This window comes from Hippichthys cyanospilos, chromosome 9, assembly GCF_059441005.1.
Source record: "Hippichthys cyanospilos isolate Australia breed blue-spotted pipefish chromosome 9, RoL_Hcya_1.0, whole genome shotgun sequence".
In the NCBI taxonomy this organism is placed as follows: Eukaryota; Metazoa; Chordata; class Actinopteri; order Syngnathiformes; family Syngnathidae; genus Hippichthys; species Hippichthys cyanospilos.
In genome coordinates, this window is record NC_142377.1 from 2090001 (window position 1) to 2115657 (window position 25657).

The 25657-nt window shown below is 40.0% G+C and overlaps 1 protein-coding gene across 2 annotated transcripts in view; it reads left to right on the top strand.

Moving 5' to 3' along the window:
* The window catches only part of lamb3 (laminin subunit beta 3), a 47142-nt gene extending 21489 nt beyond the window's left edge, over window positions 1–25653 (top strand). For both annotated transcript variants that reach the window (XM_088423043.1, XM_088423044.1), the window contains 20 exons: window positions 457–571; window positions 1214–1287; window positions 1413–1604; window positions 2770–2833; window positions 3815–3984; window positions 6031–6151; window positions 6996–7184; window positions 7386–7541; window positions 7971–8164; window positions 11350–11446; window positions 12174–12543; window positions 13304–13464; window positions 13911–14122; window positions 14212–14418; window positions 17093–17237; window positions 22191–22398; window positions 22606–22747; window positions 22901–23077; window positions 24376–24538; window positions 24771–25653. In XM_088423043.1, coding sequence (XP_088279169.1) covers window positions 457–571; window positions 1214–1287; window positions 1413–1604; window positions 2770–2833; window positions 3815–3984; window positions 6031–6151; window positions 6996–7184; window positions 7386–7541; window positions 7971–8164; window positions 11350–11446; window positions 12174–12543; window positions 13304–13464; window positions 13911–14122; window positions 14212–14418; window positions 17093–17237; window positions 22191–22398; window positions 22606–22747; window positions 22901–23077; window positions 24376–24538; window positions 24771–24910 — 3297 coding nt within the window. In that variant the 3' untranslated portion in view covers window positions 24911–25653. The remainder of the gene's footprint in view (window positions 1–456; window positions 572–1213; window positions 1288–1412; window positions 1605–2769; window positions 2834–3814; window positions 3985–6030; window positions 6152–6995; window positions 7185–7385; window positions 7542–7970; window positions 8165–11349; window positions 11447–12173; window positions 12544–13303; window positions 13465–13910; window positions 14123–14211; window positions 14419–17092; window positions 17238–22190; window positions 22399–22605; window positions 22748–22900; window positions 23078–24375; window positions 24539–24770) is intronic.
* The last annotated feature ends 4 nt before the right edge of the window (window positions 25654–25657 follow it).

The window sequence follows — 25657 nt, forward strand, 5'->3', positions numbered from 1 at the left end:
TGGGAGGAAGCCGGAGTGCCCGGAGAGAACCCACGCAGACTCGGGGAGAACATGCAAACTCCACACAGGAAGGCCGGAGCCAGGTGGATTTGAACCGGGACCTTTGAACTGTGAGGTGGACGTGTTATTCACTGCGCCACCGAGCCGCTGTACCTTTACCTCAAAGACAATTATAAAACGTACAGAATAGAATAAAGGAATTAAATACAAACCATTGAGACAAATTCACTACAAGTAGACAAAACTGCGAAAGATTGGAGCCTAATCCTTAACCGATTGATCCTGCGCTGAGTTTCAGTGGTTTAGCTAGCTGGCATGGCACAATGAAAGGGACAACTTTGGAGGTTCCTTCCTGACAAACACACTCAATACCATCCATGAAAAAAGAAAGCGCTGTGTAAGGAACGTTTAGCGGCACTGACAGTGATTTTGTTGTTCTTGTTTTTTATTCCTCAGAGGAAGATGAAGTGCTGCCCATGTGACTCCAGAAATCCAAACGGACCACTGGCTCACACTGTCCAAGAAGTGCTTTCCACTGCTGGGCCAGAGAGATGGTGGCAGTCCGGAAAAGGTTGGTGAAGATTTAAAAACAAAAAACATGCATGACTCCAGAAAATACACTACTTCAAAGAATCAATAATTGTAGATGGCACAGCTACACTGAATCACAAAAACTGGCACGTCTTGTTTCAAAAATTTTGAAATTTTCCATATGTACAGAGCGCATTTGCTTTGGAAAGCATCTGGCGTACCTAAAGATTTGCTCGCCTAATCCTTATAGCTTTCTGGAGCACAAGCCAACTACATCCCCTGTCTGCTTGATAGTGATCGGTAAAGGAAGCATTGACTGTTTCATGAACCAGTTTTTGTATTATTTTTTTTATGTGTGTGCGTGTGTTTTCTCAAAATCAGGCGTATATTTCAGGGATTTGTTTTGAGTTATTAACAAAAATACACATTTTCAAGAGGTGTATATTTTGGGATTTTTACAAAATAAAACATTCTTAAGGTCTTAAATTTCATTTACCAGTGGCCAAAAGGTTCAAATCATAATCAAAGTTCATAAAAAAATCAAAGAATGAGTTGATGTTCAATATTAATATGATGTTTATGTGACAAGCACCCCCCTAAAGCAATCAACAAATAAGTGGGAGGTCCTTGCCTAATGTATGCTTTTTGTGATGGAGCTGTTTTTTGTTTTTTTCTGCTGTAGAGGTGGCTCCAGTCACATTTCAACTGGACCTTAATCACCTCTTCAAGCTCGACAACCTGATACTTAATTTTAAGGTGTGTGAAAACAAGCACTCTTTCTCTTCACTATTTTTCTATCATTTGTGTACAGTCGTTTTCAAAATGTTTCTTTAATTTGACAAGAGCGCACATTTAAATTTGGAACGTAATCCTGTTTGCAGGGGCCTCGTCCGAGTGCTTTAGTTATAGAGAAGTCTTTGGATAATGGTAGGACATGGCAGCCTGCCTTCTACTTAGCTGCGGACTGCCAGAAACTCTTTCCGGGGATCTCAACTGCAACTCCCGTTAGAGAGGACCAAAAATATTGTTATACACTGCCTCCTACTGGAGCTAATCCATACCAAGATCATACAGTAAGTACAACTTGAATTTTGATGTGTCTAGCGATGTTTTTAAGTCCCCTCTCATATACCGGCATTCAGTTTATTTTTTATATCTTGTTGTGCTCATAATATAAAAAAAATTTGTTTGTGTCCTTTTTCTTGCCCCCCCACCCGCTCCCCCCCCCCCCCCCCCCCCCACACACACACACACACACGGTTTTTCTTTTTCAATATCTGAATTTGAAATAAGGTAAGTCCCCATGACTCTTCTTATGCTGGCATTTAATATTTTTATATGTACATCTTAAGAAGTGAATGATTAACTGTACTCGTGTTTTTTCTTACCGTGGTCAACTGTTGTTGCATGACTGGGTTAGACCATTTTCTGTATAATTGTTTTTCAATAAATTCTATACAGTAAGTATTTTAACTCACATTTATAGTATTTTCCTGCGTTTGTACTTAAAAAAAAACTACTTTTGGTACCATACAACAAAGTAAGTTTATGATAGATCCAGTAAAATGAGGAAGTAATACTAATATGTAATAATAATAATAATAATAATAATAAGCCTTGGCACAGGTTAAAGGAATCTAGAAACACTTCTCGCGTCAAACTAGTTCCTAGCGTGTTCGTTTTTGTTGAAAGCTCGCCCATACCACAACATTGTGAAACTATTTATTTAATCCAGAAAGAGAGTGGGAAAGTACACAAGGCAGTCGAAGCAGAAAATGGCAACCTTTCACCTTCCACATTGACTTCTTATACAGTTTTGGGGCGTGTAGTGCGACAGTGGAAAGCAGGTGTGTGTGTGCGTACGGGCAAGTGTGTGCATAGGGATGATGTCTTTAAAAGTCTTTCATTTGCCGACCATTCTTTTGCAGAGGGGGAAATCAGTGCGCCATAAATCTTCAAAGTTATCTTATTCATTTCACACTGGTATGTTGGAGGAAGCCTTTTGTTTCTTTTGTAGGCGGCATCTGGTCTCAACGTCTTCAGAGCCAAGTCATTCCTGTTTCTTATACTGACTTCCAGTCGTGTCAATCCTCATTAGAATAGCACAATTTCATGAACACACTGTTTTACTGATACATTGCATTTAAAAAAACACACATTTCCTTTAAGGTTTTAAAGTAAAACTGCATTGCAACATTGTGAATGCGGAATTCACATATGAAGTATTCTATTTTACAGATCGAGTTCAATCCATTGCATCATTATCCTTATGTTCCAGATCCCAGCAGCCCAAAGATTAAAGGTTAGATTTGTGTTTCCCTGAAATGTATTACATGCAGAATTTGATGTTTCAGGACCCTTGGTCACCCGAGGCAATAGCGTAGATGCCACCCAAAACAAAGACTTTGAATTTTGGATAAGCAAAGATATTAGTTTTGACATTCAACTGTTCAACACTAAAAACAAACTGAAGATAACATTTTTAGTTAGCTTGCTAATATGTTCATGAAAGTAAAACAAATATTTGTGGCAAACAAAAAAACGGAATGATGGATAAGCAAAGATGTTAGTTCGACATTTGATTGGCAACATTGAAAACAAACTAAAAAAAAAGTCTTTTTGGTCAGAATGCTAATATGTTCAGACAAGTCAAACAAATATCTGTGCCTCAAAAACTCAACCTTTAAGGTCGGTTTTAAATTATAAATGAGCAGTTATTAGCAGGAACAACAAAAATGTCCAATGTTAACATTTAATGTAATGTAACATTTAGCCTATCCCATAAAATGTGTGTGTTTTTTTCCCAATTCTGCGTGCCCTGACTATAAGTATGTTTATCTTTTATTCATTTATTTTTTACTCGTGTACAGCAAGTCTGCTAGTGGGGTACCCCACCAGGAGATTTCAAAATCCCAATTTGTGATTGCAGTGATTTCACACGAGGCCACCTACTAGTCACCTGCCAACAATAACTTGTAAGAAGCCCTGTGTGTTGATAGATAGATAGATAGATAGATAGATACTTTATTCATCCCCGTAGGGAAATTCACATTTCCAGCATGAATTCCAGTTGAATTCCCAACACTGACGTTTAATTGTTATTGCATTAAAAAAATTCTTTGTCATTGATTTGAGCCTATGTCAGCTGTCTCGAATGGACCCCTTAGCTTGGGGAATCTAAACATTTGCCTTGGTTGCTCGCCTTGTTTCAGTGTCTCTGATTACATGTTGTTGATTGTGACAAAAATAATTGACTTGTGATGGACTTTTGTTTCATCCTAAGATGTGACTGGCTTAACGGGTCTGAGGATAAACCTGGCAGAATTGGGCGATGTGCCACGTCAACCAGGCAGAGCTCTCAGTAGGTTTTTTGCCTTGAAGGAGATGAAGGTGATGGGCAGCTGCATGTGTCATGGACATGCCAGTCACTGTTTGCTGGAGGCCGTCAATAAGGTTTGATTAACACTGCTGGCTACCACATTCGTTTGGATCAAAGTAGATAAATGACTGCTTCATGAATTAAGTAGTGTTGCCTCTGCCAAAAAATATTATGGAATCACCAGTTGCAGAAGATGTTTATTTAGTTGTTTTAATGTGCCTGGTTTCCAGAAAGAAATCAAGAAAAAGAATGCGTTCGTTACAACTTGTTTTTTAGAAAAACAATGGTACTTTGTTGCGACACGTATGTCTTTTAAAACGGTTCGGTTTCAAAGGCATGATACATAATAATAATAATAATAATAATAATAATAATAATAATAATAATGCCTTACAATTAATACAGACGTGAGACTACCATACTGCGCCTTCAGCCCCTCTCGGCCACTGGAGGCATGGTGGGTGAAGTTTCTTGCCCATGGACACAACAACACGTGACATTGACAGAGCGGGAATCGAACAGCCGACCCTTCCATTACTGGACGACCCCCTCTACTGCCTGAGTAGATCAATTTATTCAGGATGTAACAACAGCCATCTTATTGGGTGTGTTGCACGTAATGTATTAATAATTCTACAAATGACAGTAATGTGCTTTAAAATGCATTATAATATATAGAAATATATAGCCCCAAAAAAACACCCCTAAACAGTTTAAATTTATAATACAATGGGCCCCCATGTTACGACATTAATCCGTTAACGCGGTTGGGGTCGTAAGGCGAATTCATCGTATGACAGGCAATCCAAACTGATGTTAAATAGCTAGTGCATTTAGAACCCCAGGTAAAAACATCAAAATTGTATATACATATTAAAAATTGGTACCAAAATAGTATAGTAAGTGCTACGTATATATAATATACAGGTAGGCCTATACAATCAGAAAACATCATAAATAAAAAATATAGAAAGGATTTATTTACCTTTGAAAACTGCTTGTTATGCCCATATTCCCTAATAAGGGTTATCTCCAGCATCGTTTCCATATAAATCATGTTCTTACTTCTCTCTTTAACATCACTAGCAATCCTGGGACCCATGGCTAACCCTTTCAATTTTGGATTCAGCAGTAAAATGCACCATAAATACGGTTTTGTCACCACTCACAATCGAACAAAGCTTTACCGTCCCGCCATTTTCAAATAAGTGAGGCCAACCAATAGCAGACCACCATCTCCATGAGAAGAGGACGACCAATAGCAGACCAGCATTGTAGTCACGCGTTGCATGGAAACAGACGGCAATAATAAATAAGTTCAATTACCTAAAATCGCCAGCAGATGGAGGCAAAACAACACAAATACAGCCAACTCCCTAGGGTCATGACAGTTGTTTTTGTCGCAAATCCGGGAAAATGTCATAAAGAGTGGATGAAAAAACTCAGTATTCCAGGTTGCAACATGAAAATAACTTAAATCGGGTATGTTGTAACACGGGGGACCACTGTATTAGTTGAAGCAGTTGATAGCATGAATGCAGTTCAATTGGTTGCCTTGAGATGGCGCTGGTGTATTGTTGTTATGCAGAGAGTTTTGTTCAAGTCGTTTCATCTGTACGTTTTTATTTTACACTTCTAGCGATCTAGGCACCATTTCTAGGAGCAATAGTGTTTATTTTGCGATCATTTTGAGCATGTAAGTTTATTAAATTTAGTTTAGGTCATTCCACTGGATGTGTAACAAGTATAATGAGCTACATTTAGAATGGCAAATCCAGGTATTTTGGTGAGACTAAAATAAAAGTAATGGAACAGTTGTGTAATGCCTTAGATTTCAAATACAGTAATATTATAATGTAACCAATTACTTTGGAATCACAGCAATAAGTCATTAATAATGCATCACAATTTTGAAGTAACTTGCCCAACACTGCTTCTTAGTGGCTTACTTACTTTCGTTCTGTGTCATGTCTGTGATCGGCTTTTTTTCTACAAATATAACAACCGAACAAACATCCTCTAAGACTGGTGATTCAATTTTATTACCACATGTAGTAAGCATACCTGTGTTTCAACCACCCTTAATAAGTTGAAACAGGCAATGTTGTGAATAACTGCAGGTGAGCCCACAGTGTGACTGCCAGCATCACACTGCTGGTGTGAACTGTGAACGCTGTGATGATCTCTACAACGATCTACCCTGGAGACCTGCAGAAGGGAACAACACTCACACCTGCAAACGTAAGACACACTAGCACATACCCAGGCATGCCCAGGCTTTCCTGGGTCCAGGGTCCAACCTGCAGACAAATCTGTGAAGTGCCAGGCTGTAAGGGTGTGTCTCAAGGAGTGCCTATCAGAAGATTAACTATGAAGATTAAAAATGAAGGTTACCAATTTCGTACAGTACAGTAATCCCATATAAGGAATAGTTTATGTCTGTGTGCGTGTGTGTGTGCGTGTGTGTGTATGCGCGTTCGTGTCAACAGGTGCGCAAGCAATGTGTTTTTATATGATAACATATGTACATATATATACAATTATTCCATCAAATCTAATATAATTTAAAAAAAAAAATTATATATATATATATATATATATATATATATATATATATATATATATATATATATATATATATAATAAAAAAAACTGGTTAGCTTCCTTCTTAATTATTTTTTGTTAATTGTTTAAGAATTGTCAACGGGAATTGTTAAGAAGTAGAATCGAATTGAAGAACCGAATCTATATTTGATTGTTAGCCACAAGGCCAATGAACAGGTAAAGGTGGCGCCTGCACATACCAAATTTGTGGAATCAATAAGTTGGAAGTCAAATAGACGAAACTGAATACTGAAGGCTGCATACATGAGGATTGTGATATTTTGGAAGTAGAGGGAAAAAAGTGATTATGAGGTCAAAACATAAGTTTGGGAAACAACACCACAACATGTTTTCATGCGAAGGGAATCTACACCAAAATGAACAAGTCAGGAAGCAACAGTATTGTTTGTGTTTGTTGACAGCAGTTTGACAGTTTGTATTTGTTGTAGCATTTGTTTTATGATTTTTCTCTTCACCTCAGGCTGTGAGTGTAACAACCATGCCCAGCGTTGTCATTTTGACCAAGCTTTGTATGACGCCAGTGGCCGGAGGAGTGGTGGTGTGTGTGAAGGATGTTTGCACCACACCACTGGACCAAATTGTGACCAGTGTGTCCCTGGCTACCAGCCAAATCCCAACAGCCAGAAGGATCGTCCTGATGCTTGTATACGTAAGTCAACATAAGTAGACCATTTGCAATGGGGAAATGCATGATTAAAAAATATATTGTGTGTATTTAATTTGGAGTTGTATTTGTTTTGAATTTTCAGGGTTTAAAAGAAAATCTTTGTGTCTGTCCAATGTAATTGTTTTATAGCAGTGTCTTTCTGTGTGTTTGCATTTTGTCCTTATTTGAACTATTCTCTGCAAGGCTGTGTCTGCAATGCGGAAGGAACAGTGAATGGGGGACGATGCGATGACAATACAGGCCTATGTCAGTGTAAAATGAATGTGGAAGGCCCGCGATGTGATCAATGCAAAAGAGGCTTTTATGGTCTTTCTGCATCCAATCCATTGGGTTGCTCTAGTGAGTCAGCTGCTTTTCTTTTCTTTTTCTTTTTCTCAATAAATGAAAAGGGGAACATTAGCTATATTTTCCCCACAATCTTTGTACATCAAGGATAGAGTAAATTATTCAAATTTGCACATAATTGAAATTGACATAAACATTTTGTTCTCAACAGACATCAGAAGTAAAAGAAATCATGCAAATTAATATATTTACTCATCACAGTCATATTTTTCTTAAGAAAAAGTGTTTGAGACAAGTAAACAGCTCAGTGACATATGTGCTTGAAGAAGTAGAACTGTTTCAAATAGTCAAAGTAACATATAAAAAGGGACTGTCTATTGTTGCTATTTGTTACACACTCATAAGATGTAATGCCTGTAAGTACTGTAATTTAATTTGACTGAAGTTTTCATCCCACCACCCCATACCCTTTCTGCTATCTAGAATGTTCCTGTTTTCCGCAGGGATCACTGTCAGATATTTGTGATCCAGTGACTGGTCAGTGTCCTTGTCTACCACACTTCCATGGCCTAACTTGTGAAGCTTGTGCAAGAGGCTACTGGAGACCCCCTCAGTTTCAACGCTGTGAAATGTGCAGCTGTGACCCCACAAAGTCCTTCAGTGATGCTTGTGACCAGGTGTGGACCTACTCACTTCTAGACTTGATCCTAAAATAAAAATAGGACAACCGCTGTGATCATTAGCAGGAGGCTATTACCATAATTCTGTAGGATTTTGGACAAAAACTTATACATTTGCAAAGAGGTTAAATTGTGAAACTAGCTATCTGGATAATGAATCTATGCAAATTCATATTAACTTATTAACTAGTTTATTTGCTCAATTGGTTAATTCCTCAATGACACCTTAGTATTGTTTAGAAACAATAAGAACATCCATCCATCCATTCTATAGCCGCTTATCCTCACAAGGGTTGCAGGCTTGCTGGTGCCTATCCCAGCTGACTTCGGGCAGTAGGTGGGGGACATCCTGAACTGGTTGTCAGCCAATCACAGGGCACACAGAGACGAACAACCATTCACTCAACCATTCATTGGCTTATGTGGCTGATGGATGTAATCTTCTCTGAATGTCATCAAAACTAAATTCTCATTTTAGTTATCGTTTATGGCACCCTTTCTTTTGGCCTCCATTTTGGAGAAAAAAACGTCCCATATTTGAGGAAATTATGGTAATTTACTAAAAGAAAAAGATAATACAGTGAACCCTCGTTTATCGCGGTAGATACGTTCCGGCACCGGCCGCCCGCACTTTTCATGTTAAAAAAATTAATAAAACAAAAAAACATTTTTTTATTTTTTAAAAATTTTTTAAACGTGAAAAGTCTGGCGAACGTTTGGTCCTTACTCCCTTTGCCCCGACAATGTGTGTGTGTTTGTGTGTGTGTGTGCACACGCGCGTGTGTGCTTATGTGCCTTTTGCTGTCGATGCGCTTCATAATCAACACGAAATTGGCTGTGGGGCGGGTGATGAGGCGGGAGTACATTAAAATTCCACAGGCACACACGGTATAGCTCATGAAGCGCAACCCCGCGCTGTTGTTGTCAACACACAGGCAGGGGGCAGATACGTTCGAGGAGCAAAGACGACGCTCACCAGACCGTTGGAAACCTCTTCCCTTTATTTCTTTTATAATAACATGTTATTTCAACTGTAAACTCTCCATTGTAATCATCTTTGATCATGTACAGATTAGACCTTAATTCAATGTCGCTACTAATATTAACGCAGCCGCGCGCGACTTTAAAAGAAAGGTCTTCTTTCATCTTCAGTCGGCAATCTAGATTGCTAAAGCAGCTTCCATATGGACGATTGTTTTATTACGAGCCTTAATAACTGGCTACGCTGAATTGCCAAAGGTGATGGCAGCTGCCTTCTAGTGTTCACCTCGTCCTTAATGTAGCGAACGGTGGATTCGTTCACTCCCAAATGGCGGGCCACGACCGCCTAACTTCTCCCTTCGAGAATTATCACTTTCTCCGCAATTGACATCATTTTTTTATGGTGTTTCGGCTCAGGGCATAGGGAGTGATGATTACTCTTGCTTAATTGATGGAATAATTGGAAGGATAATTGATTTGACAATGACATCCCGAGTCTCCTCAAAGAAAAGTGCCACGAACTCAAGGTCAACCACACCTATCGGCCTGCTTCCAAAACAATCGCTCTTTGGACTTCTTCCCCCGAAGGACATGGATTTCTCAAGATACGACAATTTTCCTCTGCACTCTATCAGGTGGCCTTAAGACTGTTAGTTGGACTGGACTGGCAGCTTACGCACAGGCTTGGTTTATGCTTGACGCGTGAACACCCCGCACGGAAAGGAGACGTACGGAATCTCGACGGTACACATTTTGTAGCACTTTATACTCTGTGTGGCTTTCAGCCGATATTCTCCCATACTATAGGTGGCAGTAAATAGAGGCTACAGCATACAAACAACACTACTCTATAACAGAGGTAGAGAATCCTAGTACAGTAGGCCCCCAGTTTACGAGATTATTCCGTTCCGCAGTTGGGATCGTAACACAAATTCGCCGTATCGGGCAATCCAAATCTATGTTATTTAGCTAATGGATGTAAAACCCCAGGTAAAAACATAAAAATTGTGTATAAATATTAAAAATTGGCATCAAAATATTATAGTTAGTGCTACTTAAAAATAATATACATGCATACAATTGAATAACATCATAAATAAAAAATAAAAGATTTATTTACCTTTGACACTTGTTATGGCCATATTTCCTAGTAACGGTAGCCTAGGCTAGGCTAGCTTAGCTTTCTTTGTATTTCTTGATTATCTCCAGCTTCTTTCCCATATAAATCATCTTCTTACTTCTCTCTTTAACATCACTAGCAATCTTGGGACTCATGGATAAACAATTCAATTTTGAATTAAGCAATAACATGCATAATAATTATGATATTGAAAGCACTCTCACATGAGATCAATTCTTGAGGCAGCCTTATTTGTGTCCATATTTGCGCCAACCAATAGCAGACCATCATCTTCGTGACCCCCATTACACTGACCAATTGTAGACCAGTATCTTAGGGAGTCGAGATGCCGACCAACAGCAGACCAGCTTTGTAGTGACGCATTGCAGCGTAGGCAGTTTGACGTTGACAGAAAATAAGAGCAATTACCTAAAAACTCATCAAGAGGGAGGCAAAACAACAAACACAACCAACCCCACAGGCCACGACAGTTGTTGATGTTAATCGTAAAGCGGGATAAATGCCTTAAAGTGGGGAGGAAAGAACTCAGTATTCCACATCATAACGTGAAAAAAACGTAAGCCAGGGACGCCGTAACCCGGGGGTCTACTGTAGAATCAAATCATCTAAAGTCTTCCAAGCTTCCAAGTGTGCTTGCCAGGAGTTGTTTATGGTATCTGGGTCACGGTAGTCATTTTCAGCAGAATCTTAAAGGTGTTTGTACCGGCGAACTTCCATAAGCAATAGTTTTCCACCATGTTTTCCGTGCGGCACTTCCGTGACTATCAAAGCTGCATTCAGAATGGCCAGCCAGTAACCATCAGCTACCCCCAGAGTCCCACAGGCCTAAAAGGCCTCCCTCAGGTTGCCAACATCTCTTGCAGCTGGTGTTCTGGAGTCAGGGATTGCCAATCAACCCCACTGACCAGTTTAAGGACATATATGACTTAATCTATAAATGTGCAGGTGTTAGGGTTAGGGTTAGGGTTTCTGCAGTGGGTGGAAACAGCTTTTTATTTTCTATTCCTATCCTGGGTGGTAATGTTTTTGTTTTGTTTTTGTCTTTTCCATTTCTATCCAGTTGACAGGTCAGTGTCAGTGTAGGCCAGGCTTTGGAGGCCAAAAATGTACTGATTGCCCAGACAACACTTATGGAGACCCTCTCATTGGCTGCAAGCGTAAGTCAACTTTTCTTGATATCTTCTCTGAGTTGTTTTCTTAAGAGCAATTGAAGTAAAACCAACACATGAATACAGTTACACTCTCGTATCACCTGGGATTAATGCTTTGACATACAGTGATCCCTCGGAACCCCCCATGATAAGTGAAAACCGCAATATACCAACCCCCCAATATTAGCTCTGCCACATCCTGGAAAAGTGAAAATTCACAGCAATGCTCTACTTTCCGGATTCACTGTAAAATGCACAGCAAGATCACTCCCCTCCCCTTGTGTGACACTGTCGCGTGAAAAGTGAACTTCGCGTTTGGACGCGCTCCATCTGAAAGCGGCATAAGGAGTGCCAGTGACAAGTGCATTTATGGATAACTTGCCTATCTGGCACGTCTCTCTGCAAGATATATATTTTTTTCTCCCCCCAAAAAATCTGCGATGCACTGAGGGCACGATAGGCGAGGCGCGAAGTAGCGAGGGATCACTGTACTTCATTCCCAATCACATCCTTGCTAAGATGTACCCAGCATATTGTATGAGAAGTCATTATACTGCATTGTTCTTCATTAATTATTATTATTGATATATTGTGTCAGTTAAGACAGATGTGAACAAACATTCACATTATTTTCCTTGAGGAATAGTTTAATAGCATTTAATTTTTGTAAAAGTAGAAATCCATCGTTTTGCATAAGATTTATATATTCGATCTGTTCTTTTGATCTTTCCAGCTTGTCTGTGTGATGCTCAAGGCACCCAAGTTTGTAACAAGCAGACAGGAAGCTGTTTGTGTCGTCCAGGCATCAAAGGGGCTCGATGTGACTCGTGCACTAGAGGACACTGTGACTCTTTCCCTAATTGCAAGATGTGTCCTTCTTGCTTCTTCTCCATGGATACACAACGACAAGCCCTCAGTTTAGCCATAGAAAGATTCACCTTAAAAGTACCATCTCGTCCAGGAAGTTCTGGAAACCTTGGAATTCTCGAGCCTCGTATTCGAGCCTTGGAAGCTCGTCTGAATTTGATTCGGGACTCTGTCTCCCTTCCTCCCAGTACTGTGAGACAGATTGATGATGCTCTGTCCCAAATGAACAAATTAAGGTGTGGATATATGTTTATTTATATTTACGTATAGGACTTCAATGTAGTTTGGGAATACAGGGTGTAGTGATTTGGCCTCCTGGCAGCGGAAGGCCATTTGAACTATATGTCTGCTTGAGACAGAGAATGGTTTGTCAGTTTCTATGGATTAGGGTTAGCTTGCAGTAATATTCTAGTTAAAGTTGGGTTGATGTAAAAATTCGGGTTTCAGGAATAGTTGGAATTTCTCCGTCTACATGCTTTAGCGAAGAGGTTTATGCTAATTGTGTTGCCCTTAATGAAACCGCAATGTAGAGATTATATCATGGTGTCATGCGCCACAAGTGCATCTGGGTTTTCTTCTTATCTGTATTCTCCATGAAGAAATCAGTGAATTCCAGTTAAGCTCGCTGAGAAACGAGTGGGGATTCCCCCCATAACTGCATAATGGCGCACATAAGCAATCTAAATGTAAACATAGGGCTTATACGGTATAACCAATGTGTTAATATGACTACATAATTCGGTTAGAGGAAGGGTAACTTTGGGATCTTATTCAGGTTTTTAAAACCCCAAACATGAGCATATCTGGGTTATTGCACACAATGGCCTATGTTAGTTATTGCGTGTTTCGTGGACGGTTCAAGCCTTGTATTAAGTGAAATTTTGTTGCCTTGTACTGTATTTGTGTACAAGTCGAGTTTTTACAGCTCCCTAGAGCTATGAATGAATATGAATATGAATGCTTCTGTTCACCCACTAAATTACATTTATCTCACAGGGACCAAGTGGACAAGGTTAACAATGACCTTTCTCCCCTGGCACAAAAACCTGATTTGAGCAAAGAGCTTGACAAACTTCAGGACCTGTTGGACAACCTAAACGGGGACTACAATATCAAGAAAGAAGCTATGAAAAACACAATCAATCCTGGCAATGCAGGTCATTGATAAAACACTCTTAGATTCAATAAGATAGGCAGTTTGGAAGTGATCACTGATCCTGTTGACCAGTTCATTGGATGTTGTGAGCGCTGCCAAAAAACCTTTTATTATTTGTAGCAGTGATACTTTTAAAAAAGTTCATTAGGTAACAGTTGTCATAAAACAACGTAAAAATAAAGCAACTCCATTTTAAACTCAATGACAGATGATGATTACACCTCTAAAGGGCTTGAACTAAGATTGTTTTTCTTCCAGTCCTGTTAGGTCCACATTGGTTCTGTCATGATATGCTCAATTTGTATTTTTTTTTAATTTCCATGCATTTCAACTGCTCTCTATTTTTTCGTGTTTCCTTTTACAGACTTGCCTTCAATCTTATATGCTTATGCGAATAAGATGAACTCATAAAGTCTGCTGATATTGAGTTTTTTTTTTCTCATGCAGGAGCTTTTGCAACCATCAAAAATGCCTATGACGAGTCTACAGATGCTGCAAAGAAAATAGATGCCAGTAAAAATACTTTGAAGGAATCAGCTGACACCAGAGAAGATACTTTAGATCTTCAGGAAAAAGAATATCCAAACAGCACAAGAGATCTGAACAAACTCAACCAGAGCATGGCATCCCGTCCAGACCTCACTCCCGTTGCTAAAAAGGTACTGATGATGATGACTTGAATGTAGTTTGAAATCGCTAATAAAGTATTCATTCACAAATTGTGTCTCAATGATGAATATTTCTCTAGGTATGTGGCAGTGTTCGGTCCGAGCCCTGTACCCCACTCATGTGTGAGGGTGGGGACCTATGTCCCCCAGAGGGATCTTTACCTTGTGAGAAGGGCTCAACATGTGTTGGTGCCCTGCCTTTGGGCAAGAGGGCAGATGCCGATGTGAAGGATGTTAAAAATCGTCTGGAAAATCTCAGCAACAAGATCACGCAAGCTGCAGAGAAGGTATCAAACAATTCAATATAGATACACTTATACTGTATATCGCTGGTGTCAAGCCGAAATCTCTTATGTCAAAATTGAGGGAAATTCATATTTTTTTTAAAATCTTTACTTTCAGCCAACATTTAAGGGAGTTCTTTTGAAAATTAATTGACAACTCTAAAGTTTTGAAAATGGTTACTAGCTGAATAAATTTTCAAATTTGGGGGCTTCCTGAAAAGTGATAATTTTAGCGATATGATCCAAAGACACACACACAGTAGAACTCTAGAACGAAGCCATATTTGCAGCCTGTTCTTCACAACGGGACTTTGTGCAATCTACAATCTAACTGAAGTTAAAAACAAAACCATCCAGACTTGGAAAAAAAAAGTAAGAAAGCGTTCGTTTTCATACATCAATTTCTTGCATCGTGTCTTTCACTTTGCTTCATCCATCTTTCATCTTTATTTTTATCCTTTCTTCAAGTGTTACGCTTGGTTTAAGCTTAACGCGTTTACAAGCTCCACGCGTCAAATGACATTATCCTAGCAACCATGCCCCTTCGTGTGGAGTCCACATGGAACAGATTTTCCACGGCGCGCATCTTCCGGAATTTCTTTACAAGTGGAAAACATGGTGGACAAACTATTGCTTATGAAAGTGTGCTGGTACAAACACCTTTATGATTTGTCTAAAAGGACTACCATTAACGTAAATACCATAAACAACTCCTGGCAAACACCACGTTGGGGAGAGATCAGGAGTCTGTTTTTGGAAGAATTTAGATTGACAGAAAACATGACGGACAAACTATTGCATATGGAAGTGTGCCGGTACAAAATCCTTTATGATTCGTGTGAAAAGGACTACCATGATCTAAATACCATCAAAAACTCCTGGCGAACACCACATTGGGGAGAGATCAGGAGTCTGTGTTTAGAATTTGGATTGACAGTAGTGTTGTTCGTATGCTGTAGACTCCATTTACTGCCACCCGTAGTACGTAGTATCTTCTGACTGCGTGGGAAAGCCACCCCGAGTATTAAGTGCTGCAATACACGTGCCGGCGCGTCAAGTATAAAGTAAGCTAGACTTTTGCTGCAGGCTTGTTATTGTTATTGTGAATTTTAGTGCAATGCAAATGCAGAAAAAAAACAATTCCTATTATGCAACAGCAGAATTTTTCATTGTATCAGGAAGTAAAAAAGTGGTAACTTTTTTTCACAATGGGGGGTATTTTTGCACATGCAGGCTTTGTTGTAGAGGAGTTTTTCTGTACTCACATGAGTTCCAGACTTCCTCAAAATCTTTCTCAGTGTCGCTCCAATATTAGGAGTGCACTATCTTTGTGTGCACACAGCCAGGCTGTGTCCTCGGAAAGTTTCATGAATCCATCGGTTATGGTTTCTGTTATGGTTCACGAGAAAGGTGTGCAACCCAGGCAGCCAGTCCAAGCTGCTTCAGTCAACAAATCTCCTCAGAATAGGAACACATGGGATGCATGTGCTTAGCTTTATGAAAGGCAAGGAGAAAACTATTACATCGAGCTTGCGTTGTTCCTGCAGTTTGTCTTGTCACCTAGCAACAGGGCGATTTTTCTATTGGTTCTCGTTCAGCCATAAGTTGTGCTACATTCATGTGATCTTTCATGCTGGTCAAATGACTGAAAACCTTCCACCCTACATCAAATTCATCTGCTAGCTGAGGACATGAGTGTTAAATCTTGCACCACATTTAAGTGTGCTTCAAGCTGCGACACCTTTTGGAGCCACTTGGGGAAAAAAATGTTCAGCTCAAGCTAGGTTGTTGTCATGGGTGAAAGTTGGGTTGGCGATGTAAAGTGTGCAACGTTACTCATCAGTGATTTCTGTAGCACACGTGTACCAGTTTTTACCAATTATGTGTATATATCCATTCATCCATTATTTGTAGCCACTTATCCTTACTAGGGTCACTGCTTGCTGGTGCCCATCCCAGTAGTCTTTCGGCAGTTGGTGGGGGACACCCTGAACTGTTTGCCATTCAATCGCAGGGCACACGGTAATGAACAACCAATCAAACCTCAGGATAATTTAGACCAGGGGTCACCAACGTGGTTCCCACAGGCACTGGCTAGCCCCCAAGTATCACATCAGTAGCCTGCAGACCTGTTCTGCAAATAGGTTACAAGTGATAGAACATTGTGATTTTCTAGGAATTTTACTAACAATCACACATATATGAAATATACATTACCTATTACACTTGATTTACGAATTTATTACAGCTGTTTTCTTAATTATTGTGAGGAATCAATAACATGATCAGGGTCTTCACATAAACTGGTAGCCCTTCGTATTACGCAGTACCAAACAAATAGCTCTCGATTTCAAAAAGGTTGGTGACCCCTGATGAGAGTATCCGATAAACCTGCCATGCATGCATGCATGGAATGTGGGAGGAAGGCGGAGTGCTCTGAGGGAACCCATGTTGGCTTGGGAAGGCATGCAAACTTCACACAGGAAGAAGAGCAAACATCCTGTATTCTTCTCTTGGTCTGCAGATACTGACACTTTAGGTATTACTTCTCCATTTGAATGTACGTGTGTACCTACATACGCACATACGTAAAGTACACACATACAAACACACACACACACGCATACATACATACATACATACATACATACCGTAAATATGTGTACTTTTTTCACAGCTCCAAGACACCCAAGATAACACCAATGACATGAGGCAGTCAACTGATGATCTCTCAAATAAGATAAGACGGGCCAAAAACGACCTGGAAGATGACTTAAAAGAGGCGAAGGATGCTGTGAAAGACCTCAAAGATTTCCTGTCAGGTACACTTATTTGTAGTGTCAAATGATAAGGGATACAATATTTTATTGAAATTTTATTTGTTAGCTTGGTTTAGTCAGAGCTAGTGGCAGTTTTAAAAGGACTTGTATCATGCTATTCTAAACTTTCCACAGTTAACGATAGGAATGTGTGTACAGTAGATATCACCACCTTAGGCACAATCACTCTTCATTTTTTCAGAAATATGAATTATTTGGTGACTATATTTCTAAACCGGAAGTAAGACGCCTGTCTCCCTTAAGCCCTGCCTTTAATTAGGTGGCTACCGCGCCCCTTTTATGATGTTGTCCTAGTGCACTGTTGACTGCGAGGAAAATGTGGGCATGTGTTTAGTCTCCTTGGGCAGTATGGGCACTGTACTCAATTAGTGACGTATCAAAGTGTCATTTTGTCTGAACAGGCGGAGCTGGGTACTCTTAATGCATCTATGACAACATTTTAGGTTTTTTGCTCAAATTCTATTCCTTTTTATTGGCCAAGTGTGGGGAAAAAACAGTTAAGAAAACTGTCCCTGGAAGTTAAAACCACAATACTATTATATGACAGTAACAAGTACCAACTACAAAAACAACTTTGAGGATATAACTTAAGTTAAAGTTATACATATACTGTACAGTTATATAGAGACTGTGTACTTATGTGTTACAGTATATAACATATAAATACAGAGTCTCTCTTCATAATAATGAGTCTTTACATAAGCATAATAATGGTGAACCAGACAACAACAGTGCAAATGCTGGGAGTGTCAAAATTTTGGAAATGTTCAAACAAACATTAGTACAGCATATACAGATATGACAGATATGATCAAACACCTTCTCATTGTCCATACAACACAAGTAGACTAGTTAAGAGAACGCTCATGCACCCTTGAAGATCCTGCCAAGTGTGTAGAGCTGGCCTACTGTTTCACACTGCTCCTTCTGAATCCAAGGTTTGATTTCCTGATGGACCCCATCTCTATAGCAACCCTAAATAGACCTTACCAGGGAGGCTGAGGCGTGTGATCCCTCTATAGCTAGAAGACACCCTCGGGCCCCCCTTCCTAACTGTCAAGTCCTAACAACTCTGTCTCACACACAAGCTCAGGCTCCTTCCCTGCCACAGAGGTAACATTCCGGTGTCTCAAAAACCAGCTTCTGCAGCCATAATTAGACTGCCAAGGTCCCCGCTGCCCAGCTGTCATGGCACCCGACCCCTATGGCCTCATACAGTTGGTGAGCCCATGGGAAGAGGGACCCATGTTACCTTGTTATATATATATATATATATATATATATATATATATATATATATATATATATATATATATATATATATATATATATACCCACGGGTATAGGCCCGACCATCAGTACAAACGGGAACCCAGATACTACCCTATTAGACAGCGACATCGACTGAGCCCTTCTATTGTGCAACATTTGCTGTTCCTCAATAATAACACATCCATTCAGCACACTAAGCAGAATGTCAAGTATGACATTAAAGTATAACATTCAGTGCACCTGGCATAGAGGGAGAAAAGTAGAAAATATGATAAATAAAATTTGAAGGCTTTATTTTCTTTTATTTTTCTATTGTTGGTTCGTGAGTGTAGTTTAAAGTATGGGGTATGTCACGGTTTGGCATGGCAAGTGGAGTGAGGAGGTGCGAGAGGATGGACCCAAGGGTGCAAGGAAAGCCAGGAAGGGATGTGCTCAAAAGCGGAGTTTTTAGGAATCAAACGAGGCAGGAACAAAAATAGACAAAAGCTGGGCAATGTACAAAGGAACGAGAGCTAAACTATAGGGGGAAGAGCAGCCGTAGGACTGAGGAAAACAAGGAACGCGACAGCGAGGAAACAACATCAGGGGGGTGACCATTGCAATAATCTGCCAACTAGCAGTGACAAATCTACAGCTTAAATTCACATGACACTAATTACAAACAAGGCGAAACAGTTGGGAGATGACAAGAGGCAGGGGAAGCTGATTGTATGACATGCAAGGGATAAGGATCACGCAGACATCAGGTGGACAAAATCAAACGAACGGACAGGGAGGAGAGGCAGACGCGCGGGGGAAACATTTCTTACTGAATTGCTAAAGAAACCAAAATTCTCCACAACTAAACCCACAACAGAAGAAAAACCTAGGCAGAACGTGACATAACCCAACCTCCCAATGGGCGGATCCCAGAAGACCCAAAAACAGAAACCAACCGAAGAGGCCATGCAATGCGGGCAGAAGGGGGACCGGAGGAGGGCAAAAAAAAAAAACCACAAAAAAAACAAAGAGTACAAAAACGCCATATGCAGAAACCAGGGCATGCCCCGAAGTGCAGGGCTAAGAGGACAGGGTGCTATCCCCGACGAGCCGGGCCAGGAGAGTCAGGAGGACGTCCGGAACGCCAGACGAGGCGAGCCCGGCGGGATGAATCAGGCGAGCGTCTGGGACGCCAGACGAGGCGAACCCGGCGGCAAGAGTCTGGATGGCGTCCTTGACACCAGAAGAGGCAGGCCCGATGGTGAGTGTCTGGAGGGCGTCCTTGATGCCAGAAGAGGCAGGCCCGGCAGCGAGAGTCTGGAAGGCGTGGGTGCCGTCTAGCTTGGACCACTGTGGCCTGGTCCAGGGGTGCAGGGTCCAGCTGCGTGGGCGCAGGGTCTGGGACGCTCAGTCGCCGGGGTGCAGGGACAGGCACGTTCAGTCACAGGGAGGGGGAAACTCAGTCGCCGGATCGCAGGGACAGGGACGTTCAGTCGCCGGGGCGCAGGGACAGGGACTTCCAGCCTATCTGGCTGGGGACTAGGGACGGGATCGGAAGGAGGAAGTACGATGTGAAGTGGGGACCAGTACAGAGGGGAGGTGACTCAGGATTCGGGTGTGCTGGAACTGGTACATGGGGGTGAGATATGAGTGAAATCTAACAAAAGGGGGGGAAGCAATCCTCTAAATCAGAATAGTCGGAGTCTAGCGTGTAGTCAGGGCGCGCATAGGTGATGAGGCCTGGTCTGATGTAAACAAGAGCGGTGAATAATCATCGGGGTCAGAAAAATCAGGATCACGAAAGGCGTGAAGTGAAAAAATAGTGGGATAAGGGAGCTTGGAAATAGAGGTGTAGGGCGCAGAAGAAGCAGGCGTGGATAAAGGGTATTGAGCGGTGCTAGTGGACGCGGAAGAGGGAAGCGTGGAAGATGGGTACCAGGCAGTGTTGGAGGAGGGCTCAGACGAGAGGTACAATGAGGAACAAAAAAGAGGGCTTACGTGGGGAAAATGGGGTTGGCAGGCAGGCTGTGGGCGAGTTGTGCGAGTTGTTGTCTCTTCCGCCGCCGGAAGCTAACTGCTGGGTCCTGCTTTGGTACGATTATTCTGTTACGGTTTGGCATGGCGAATGGAGTGAGGAGGAGCGAGAGGATGGACCCAAGGGTGCAAGGAAGCCAGGAGGGGGTGTGCTCAAAAACTGAGGGTTTAATAATCAAACGAGGCAGGAACAAAAATAGACAAAAGCTGGGCAATGTACAAAGGAACGAGAGCTAACCCAAACTTAATGGGAAGAGCGGCCGTGGGACTGGGGAAAACGAGGAACGCAACAGCTAGGAAACAACATCAGGGGGGTGACCATTGCAATAATCTGCCAACTAGCAGTGACAAATCTACAGCTTAAATTCACATGACACTAATTACAAAGGCGAAACAGTTGGGAGATGACAAGAGGCAGGGGAAGCTGATTGGATGACATGCAAGGGATAGGAACACGCAGGCAACAGGTGGATGAAATCAAACTAACGGACAGGGAGGAAAAACAGACTCAGGGGGAAACAACTAACCAAATGGCTAAACAAACCAAAATTCTCCACAACTAAACCCGAAACAGAAGAAAAACCCAGGCAGAACATGACAGGGTACAAATATTGAATTCATAAAACACAGTTGCATTTATAAATTGCTTAATCTTAATAAGGGTTATTATATACAAGAAAGGTGTTACATTTGCAGGGGTTCATTTGAATGATGAACTCAAATGCACAGTGATCCCTGCTAACCTTAAATGTCACCCAGGGCTGCTGAACCACTTTATGACACAATGTTCCAAAAAACGGTTCACAGATTCACAAAGTCTATACCTACATACAGGTGATAAAAACAAATACTCTTATCTAAAACAACATAATTAGTTTACCAAAATGATAGAAAATACATAAAAAACTAACCCAATCACTCAGCAACTGTTGAATAATAGCTAAGTTATTGAAGTTGTTGAAACATGCTAACATGTTAAGCTAACATGCTAAACAAGTTAAGGAGTTTTGACGGGTGCATAGTCTACTACATTCATTTTCAGAGGATAATTTTAAACATGCAAATGCTTTATTGTGCCTCACGTCTGGTAAATGTGTTGCAATTTGCAAAAAGAAGATGTTGGTCTCAGAGTAACAAAAGCTGAAAACTTTTGACAGAGCAGAAAGAATGTTGACTTTAGACAGTCCATATCCATGGATATAAGCAGGGGCATACATCTTTAAAGCCCTTCTTTAAATTGCTCCCCAGTTCTTTGGAGGTTTTACAATCATTCATTTGTTAAAGTCAGTTTTGGCAAAAGCCATGTAAACATTGCATGAAGAAAAACAAACTTTTTTCAAAATTGAGCAAAAGGCAAAACTTCTTTTTTAAGGGCAAACAGCTGAGTTAGTAGTAGAAGAATGGCATTGTACTTTAATCTGTTTTGGTATAAAATGTCATAAAGAAGCAGACCATTGCAAAATAGAAGACAGATGAAAGAAAACCTCTTGTCATTCAATGCTGACCATGTGCTGATTGCTTTTAAACCATTTTTTATTGGATTACACAATATTGGGCAGGTGTTACTTACGGTACCTCAATGTTTTTTTAGCGTATGTGCTTTTAAGAGGCTCTTATTCTGACTCTAAAGTGTCTAATTTCTGAGTCCAGACCCATCATCCAACCTGACCCATATTCAGGATGTGAGTGACTGGATCCTGAAAACCAGTCTACCTTTGAGTTTGGATTCTTTGAAGAAGAAACTTGATGAACTAAAAAACCTTGCCACAAACCTACCAGACAGTACGTCCATATTAAACAAGTCAGGCCCTCAACTGGATGCAGCCAGAAAACTGTTGCAGGAAGCTCAAGACACCAGGTGCAATTCCAACCCTGAAAGTTTGATGTCTTATTTTAATATGTTTTATCATTAGAGTAAACCCAAGACATAATTGAATGTTAATTATGAAATTAAATATATTTTTATTAAATTAAAAATTGTAGGTGTGTGTTGTCTTAAAGTGGACCAAATGATGCAAAGTGTTCTCTTAAGTCCTTGGAGTGACAAATAACGGTATATTGACAGGGACACAGCACAAGGGGTGAAGGATGATGTGGATGAACTCCTGGCAGGCTTTGACTCAGTAGAGGACTCCCTCACCAACATGGACGATAAATTGCAGAACAGTATGGATTCCATAGACAACTTGAACAGAACTCTTACCAAGGTCTGACCCAGAAAAAAAATATATAACAGTGTACCATGCCATTATGATGTCCATAGTGATGGAAAAACTATTCTCGCCACAGGAAAATTAGTAGATAAAAAAAAAACACGCACACACGAAAATTTCAGTTTTATAATGGATGATTTCCTACAGGCCAAAAACCAACTGAAACCAGCAGAGAAGACTCTTGATGACGTATCATCAATGCTTAATCCAATCAAACCTCAACTGGATGAACTTAAAGACTTGCTGCAGGATGGAGCTGAACAAGCAGAGGATGCACAGGAAACTGCAGACCAAGCTGAGGACGAATCAGTTAATACTAATAAGGTCAGCTGCAATGTTGGGCAAGTTACTTCAAAACTGTAATGCATTATTTATTACTTATAACTAATTCAAAGTAATTAGTTACATTACAATATTACTGTATTTGATGTGTAACACATTAGACTACTATTGCATTACTTTTATTCTTCTCACCAACATAAAAGAAATATGGATTTGCCATTTAAATGTAGCTCAGTCATTACAATCATTACACATCCAGTGGAAGGTTGATTTAAGCATAAAAATAGAACAGATCATTTAATCTGTATTGTATTATAATTTTTCTTTTCTATTTTATTCCCTGTATTACTTAGCTTCAATGCATAGTAATGCATTGTTTATGCTTTAGGCAGAAATAGTTAGTGCATTCCACAATTTCAACGTTAATATTCAAATTGAAGTTCAACCGGCTAGGTTAGGGACAGACGTTTCAAAAATAGATGGTTTCAGTGGACATCATGTTAGCAGCTAACCATCATCGTCATTGTGTTTAACCTAAGGTTTAACACGGGTTTTTGTGTGCTTCATCTTGATACACGTTGGCCACAACTATTTATAGACCATTATTAATAGCATTTGTACAGTGAAAATTGGTGGTCTTACCTTGCTTACCTTGTCATTATTGCTAGTTGCGACAGGGTTCTTCCATCTTCTACCTACAACATACACCGCTACAAATCTCCTAACCTCTAAAGGTGGAAGTAGCATCCCTAAATGAGAGAACAATTATTTTGCCTGCTTTGTTTTATCCTTACTCTCAATCTTCGGCATGTGTCCTTTTCGCTAACTTCACAGTACTATGGCACCGTTCTAAATGGTTTGTCAAATTACTGGTGCTATTTGCCCCCAACACTGAAGGGGATGAAACCAAAATATGATTTTGCAGGTCTTAAATGCTCTACTCGTTTATACATTACATTAAGTTAAACTTGTATTCTGGTAAACTGTTAATGCAATGAAAGTTTTCATATTTGTTTTTATGTATATTGGACTAAAACATAAGGTTCTTTTCTGCATATTTTCAATGCTTCTGCCGTCTAATGCAGCTGATTCAAATGATCAGGATCATTATCATGCTTTCGCTGATGAGCTCAACATTTGAATCAGGTGTATTTGGAGGACAGAAAACTCAAAAACATCAAGGACAGCAGCCCTCGAGGACCGGGTTTGAACATGCCTGCTGTAGAATAAGACAAATGCACCCTGAGATACATTATATATATATATATATATATATATATATATATATATATATATATATATATATATATATATATATATATATTTTTTTTTTTTTTTAGGAGCTGGTGACTGTGCAGCAGCAGTTTGATACTCTTAAAGATAAGGCTACTGAAGGAGGGCCTCCCGGAGAAGCAGGACCAGGGGGTGAACAGCTTTCCAACTTAATGAAGGATGCTGATAATCTGGTCAATACCACTAACAACATGTTGAATGCTCTGGAAGGTAACACATTCACCATGAAGTCAAGCCAGACTGGCATTTGCAGCAATTTGTTTTCAAAGTGAATGAAGCAGCTATCTGGTAACATTTTACTTCGATGTATTCTGTAGGTAACCATCATGTATAATTTATTAAACCTGATTTTCAGAGAGAAAAGTTAAATCATTATTTTTCCATATCTTTCTACTCATTTTTAACTTCAGCTTTAAAGTAATTACGTGTTACCTTGCCACAGGAAAAGCCGATTCACTGAAGCAATTGCAGGATGAGATCCTTCAAAAGTCCTCAAGGCTTGAGGGACTTGATGCAAAGCTTAAAGACCTTGTCGCACAACTTCAGAAGAAAGCCCACGATTTGAGTTTTTGTCAAGGCTAATGAGGGAAGTTGCTTAAACTACACCATTGGCAAATCTTGAACAGAATCAGTCTTTTTCAAAGCAGAAATCCTCCCTAACCCTGAAATACTGCTGTTACCTGACTGTTTCCTTAATGTTGTGCATCTTCTATAATGGATGCACCATGTAGGGCTTGTGAAGATATTATGATTGTTATTGTAAGAACCACCAACCTTTGCATACACTCTATTGAGCACTTTGCAAGGATGTCAATGGTTCCATTGCAGTAGATGCAGATGTTTTATTTTTTTAAACTGAAAATGGCATGTCATGCAAAAGGTCAACACAAAACATGCCAGTATCACATTTGCCTTTGCTTAACCTACAGGGTGTCACAAATCTTTTAAAGTAATTTTGTAGTCTAATTCAATAGCCAATCCTTGCTAAATTAGTATGAGATCTGAAACATTAATGTACTTTTCAAGGAGAGAAACGTTCACTAGCAATGAATTTTATGTGTTAACATGTGTCATGTCCCATGTAAACTTTCTTGTAATCGGTTATAAAATCTATCAGGTTTGAAAGTGTTGTATTTTGATTAATGCTTTATTTTTACTTTTTACAACATAAAGCCTAATTCATTTTGTTTACCTATAGGTCTACAACATGTATTTGCTATAAAAATGATGTCAAATACCTTTGGACACCCTGTACTATTATTTATTGTCTGTTTCGGTACTTGTGCAGAATCCATCATATTTAATAAAAGCTTTTCTTATGCCTATTCA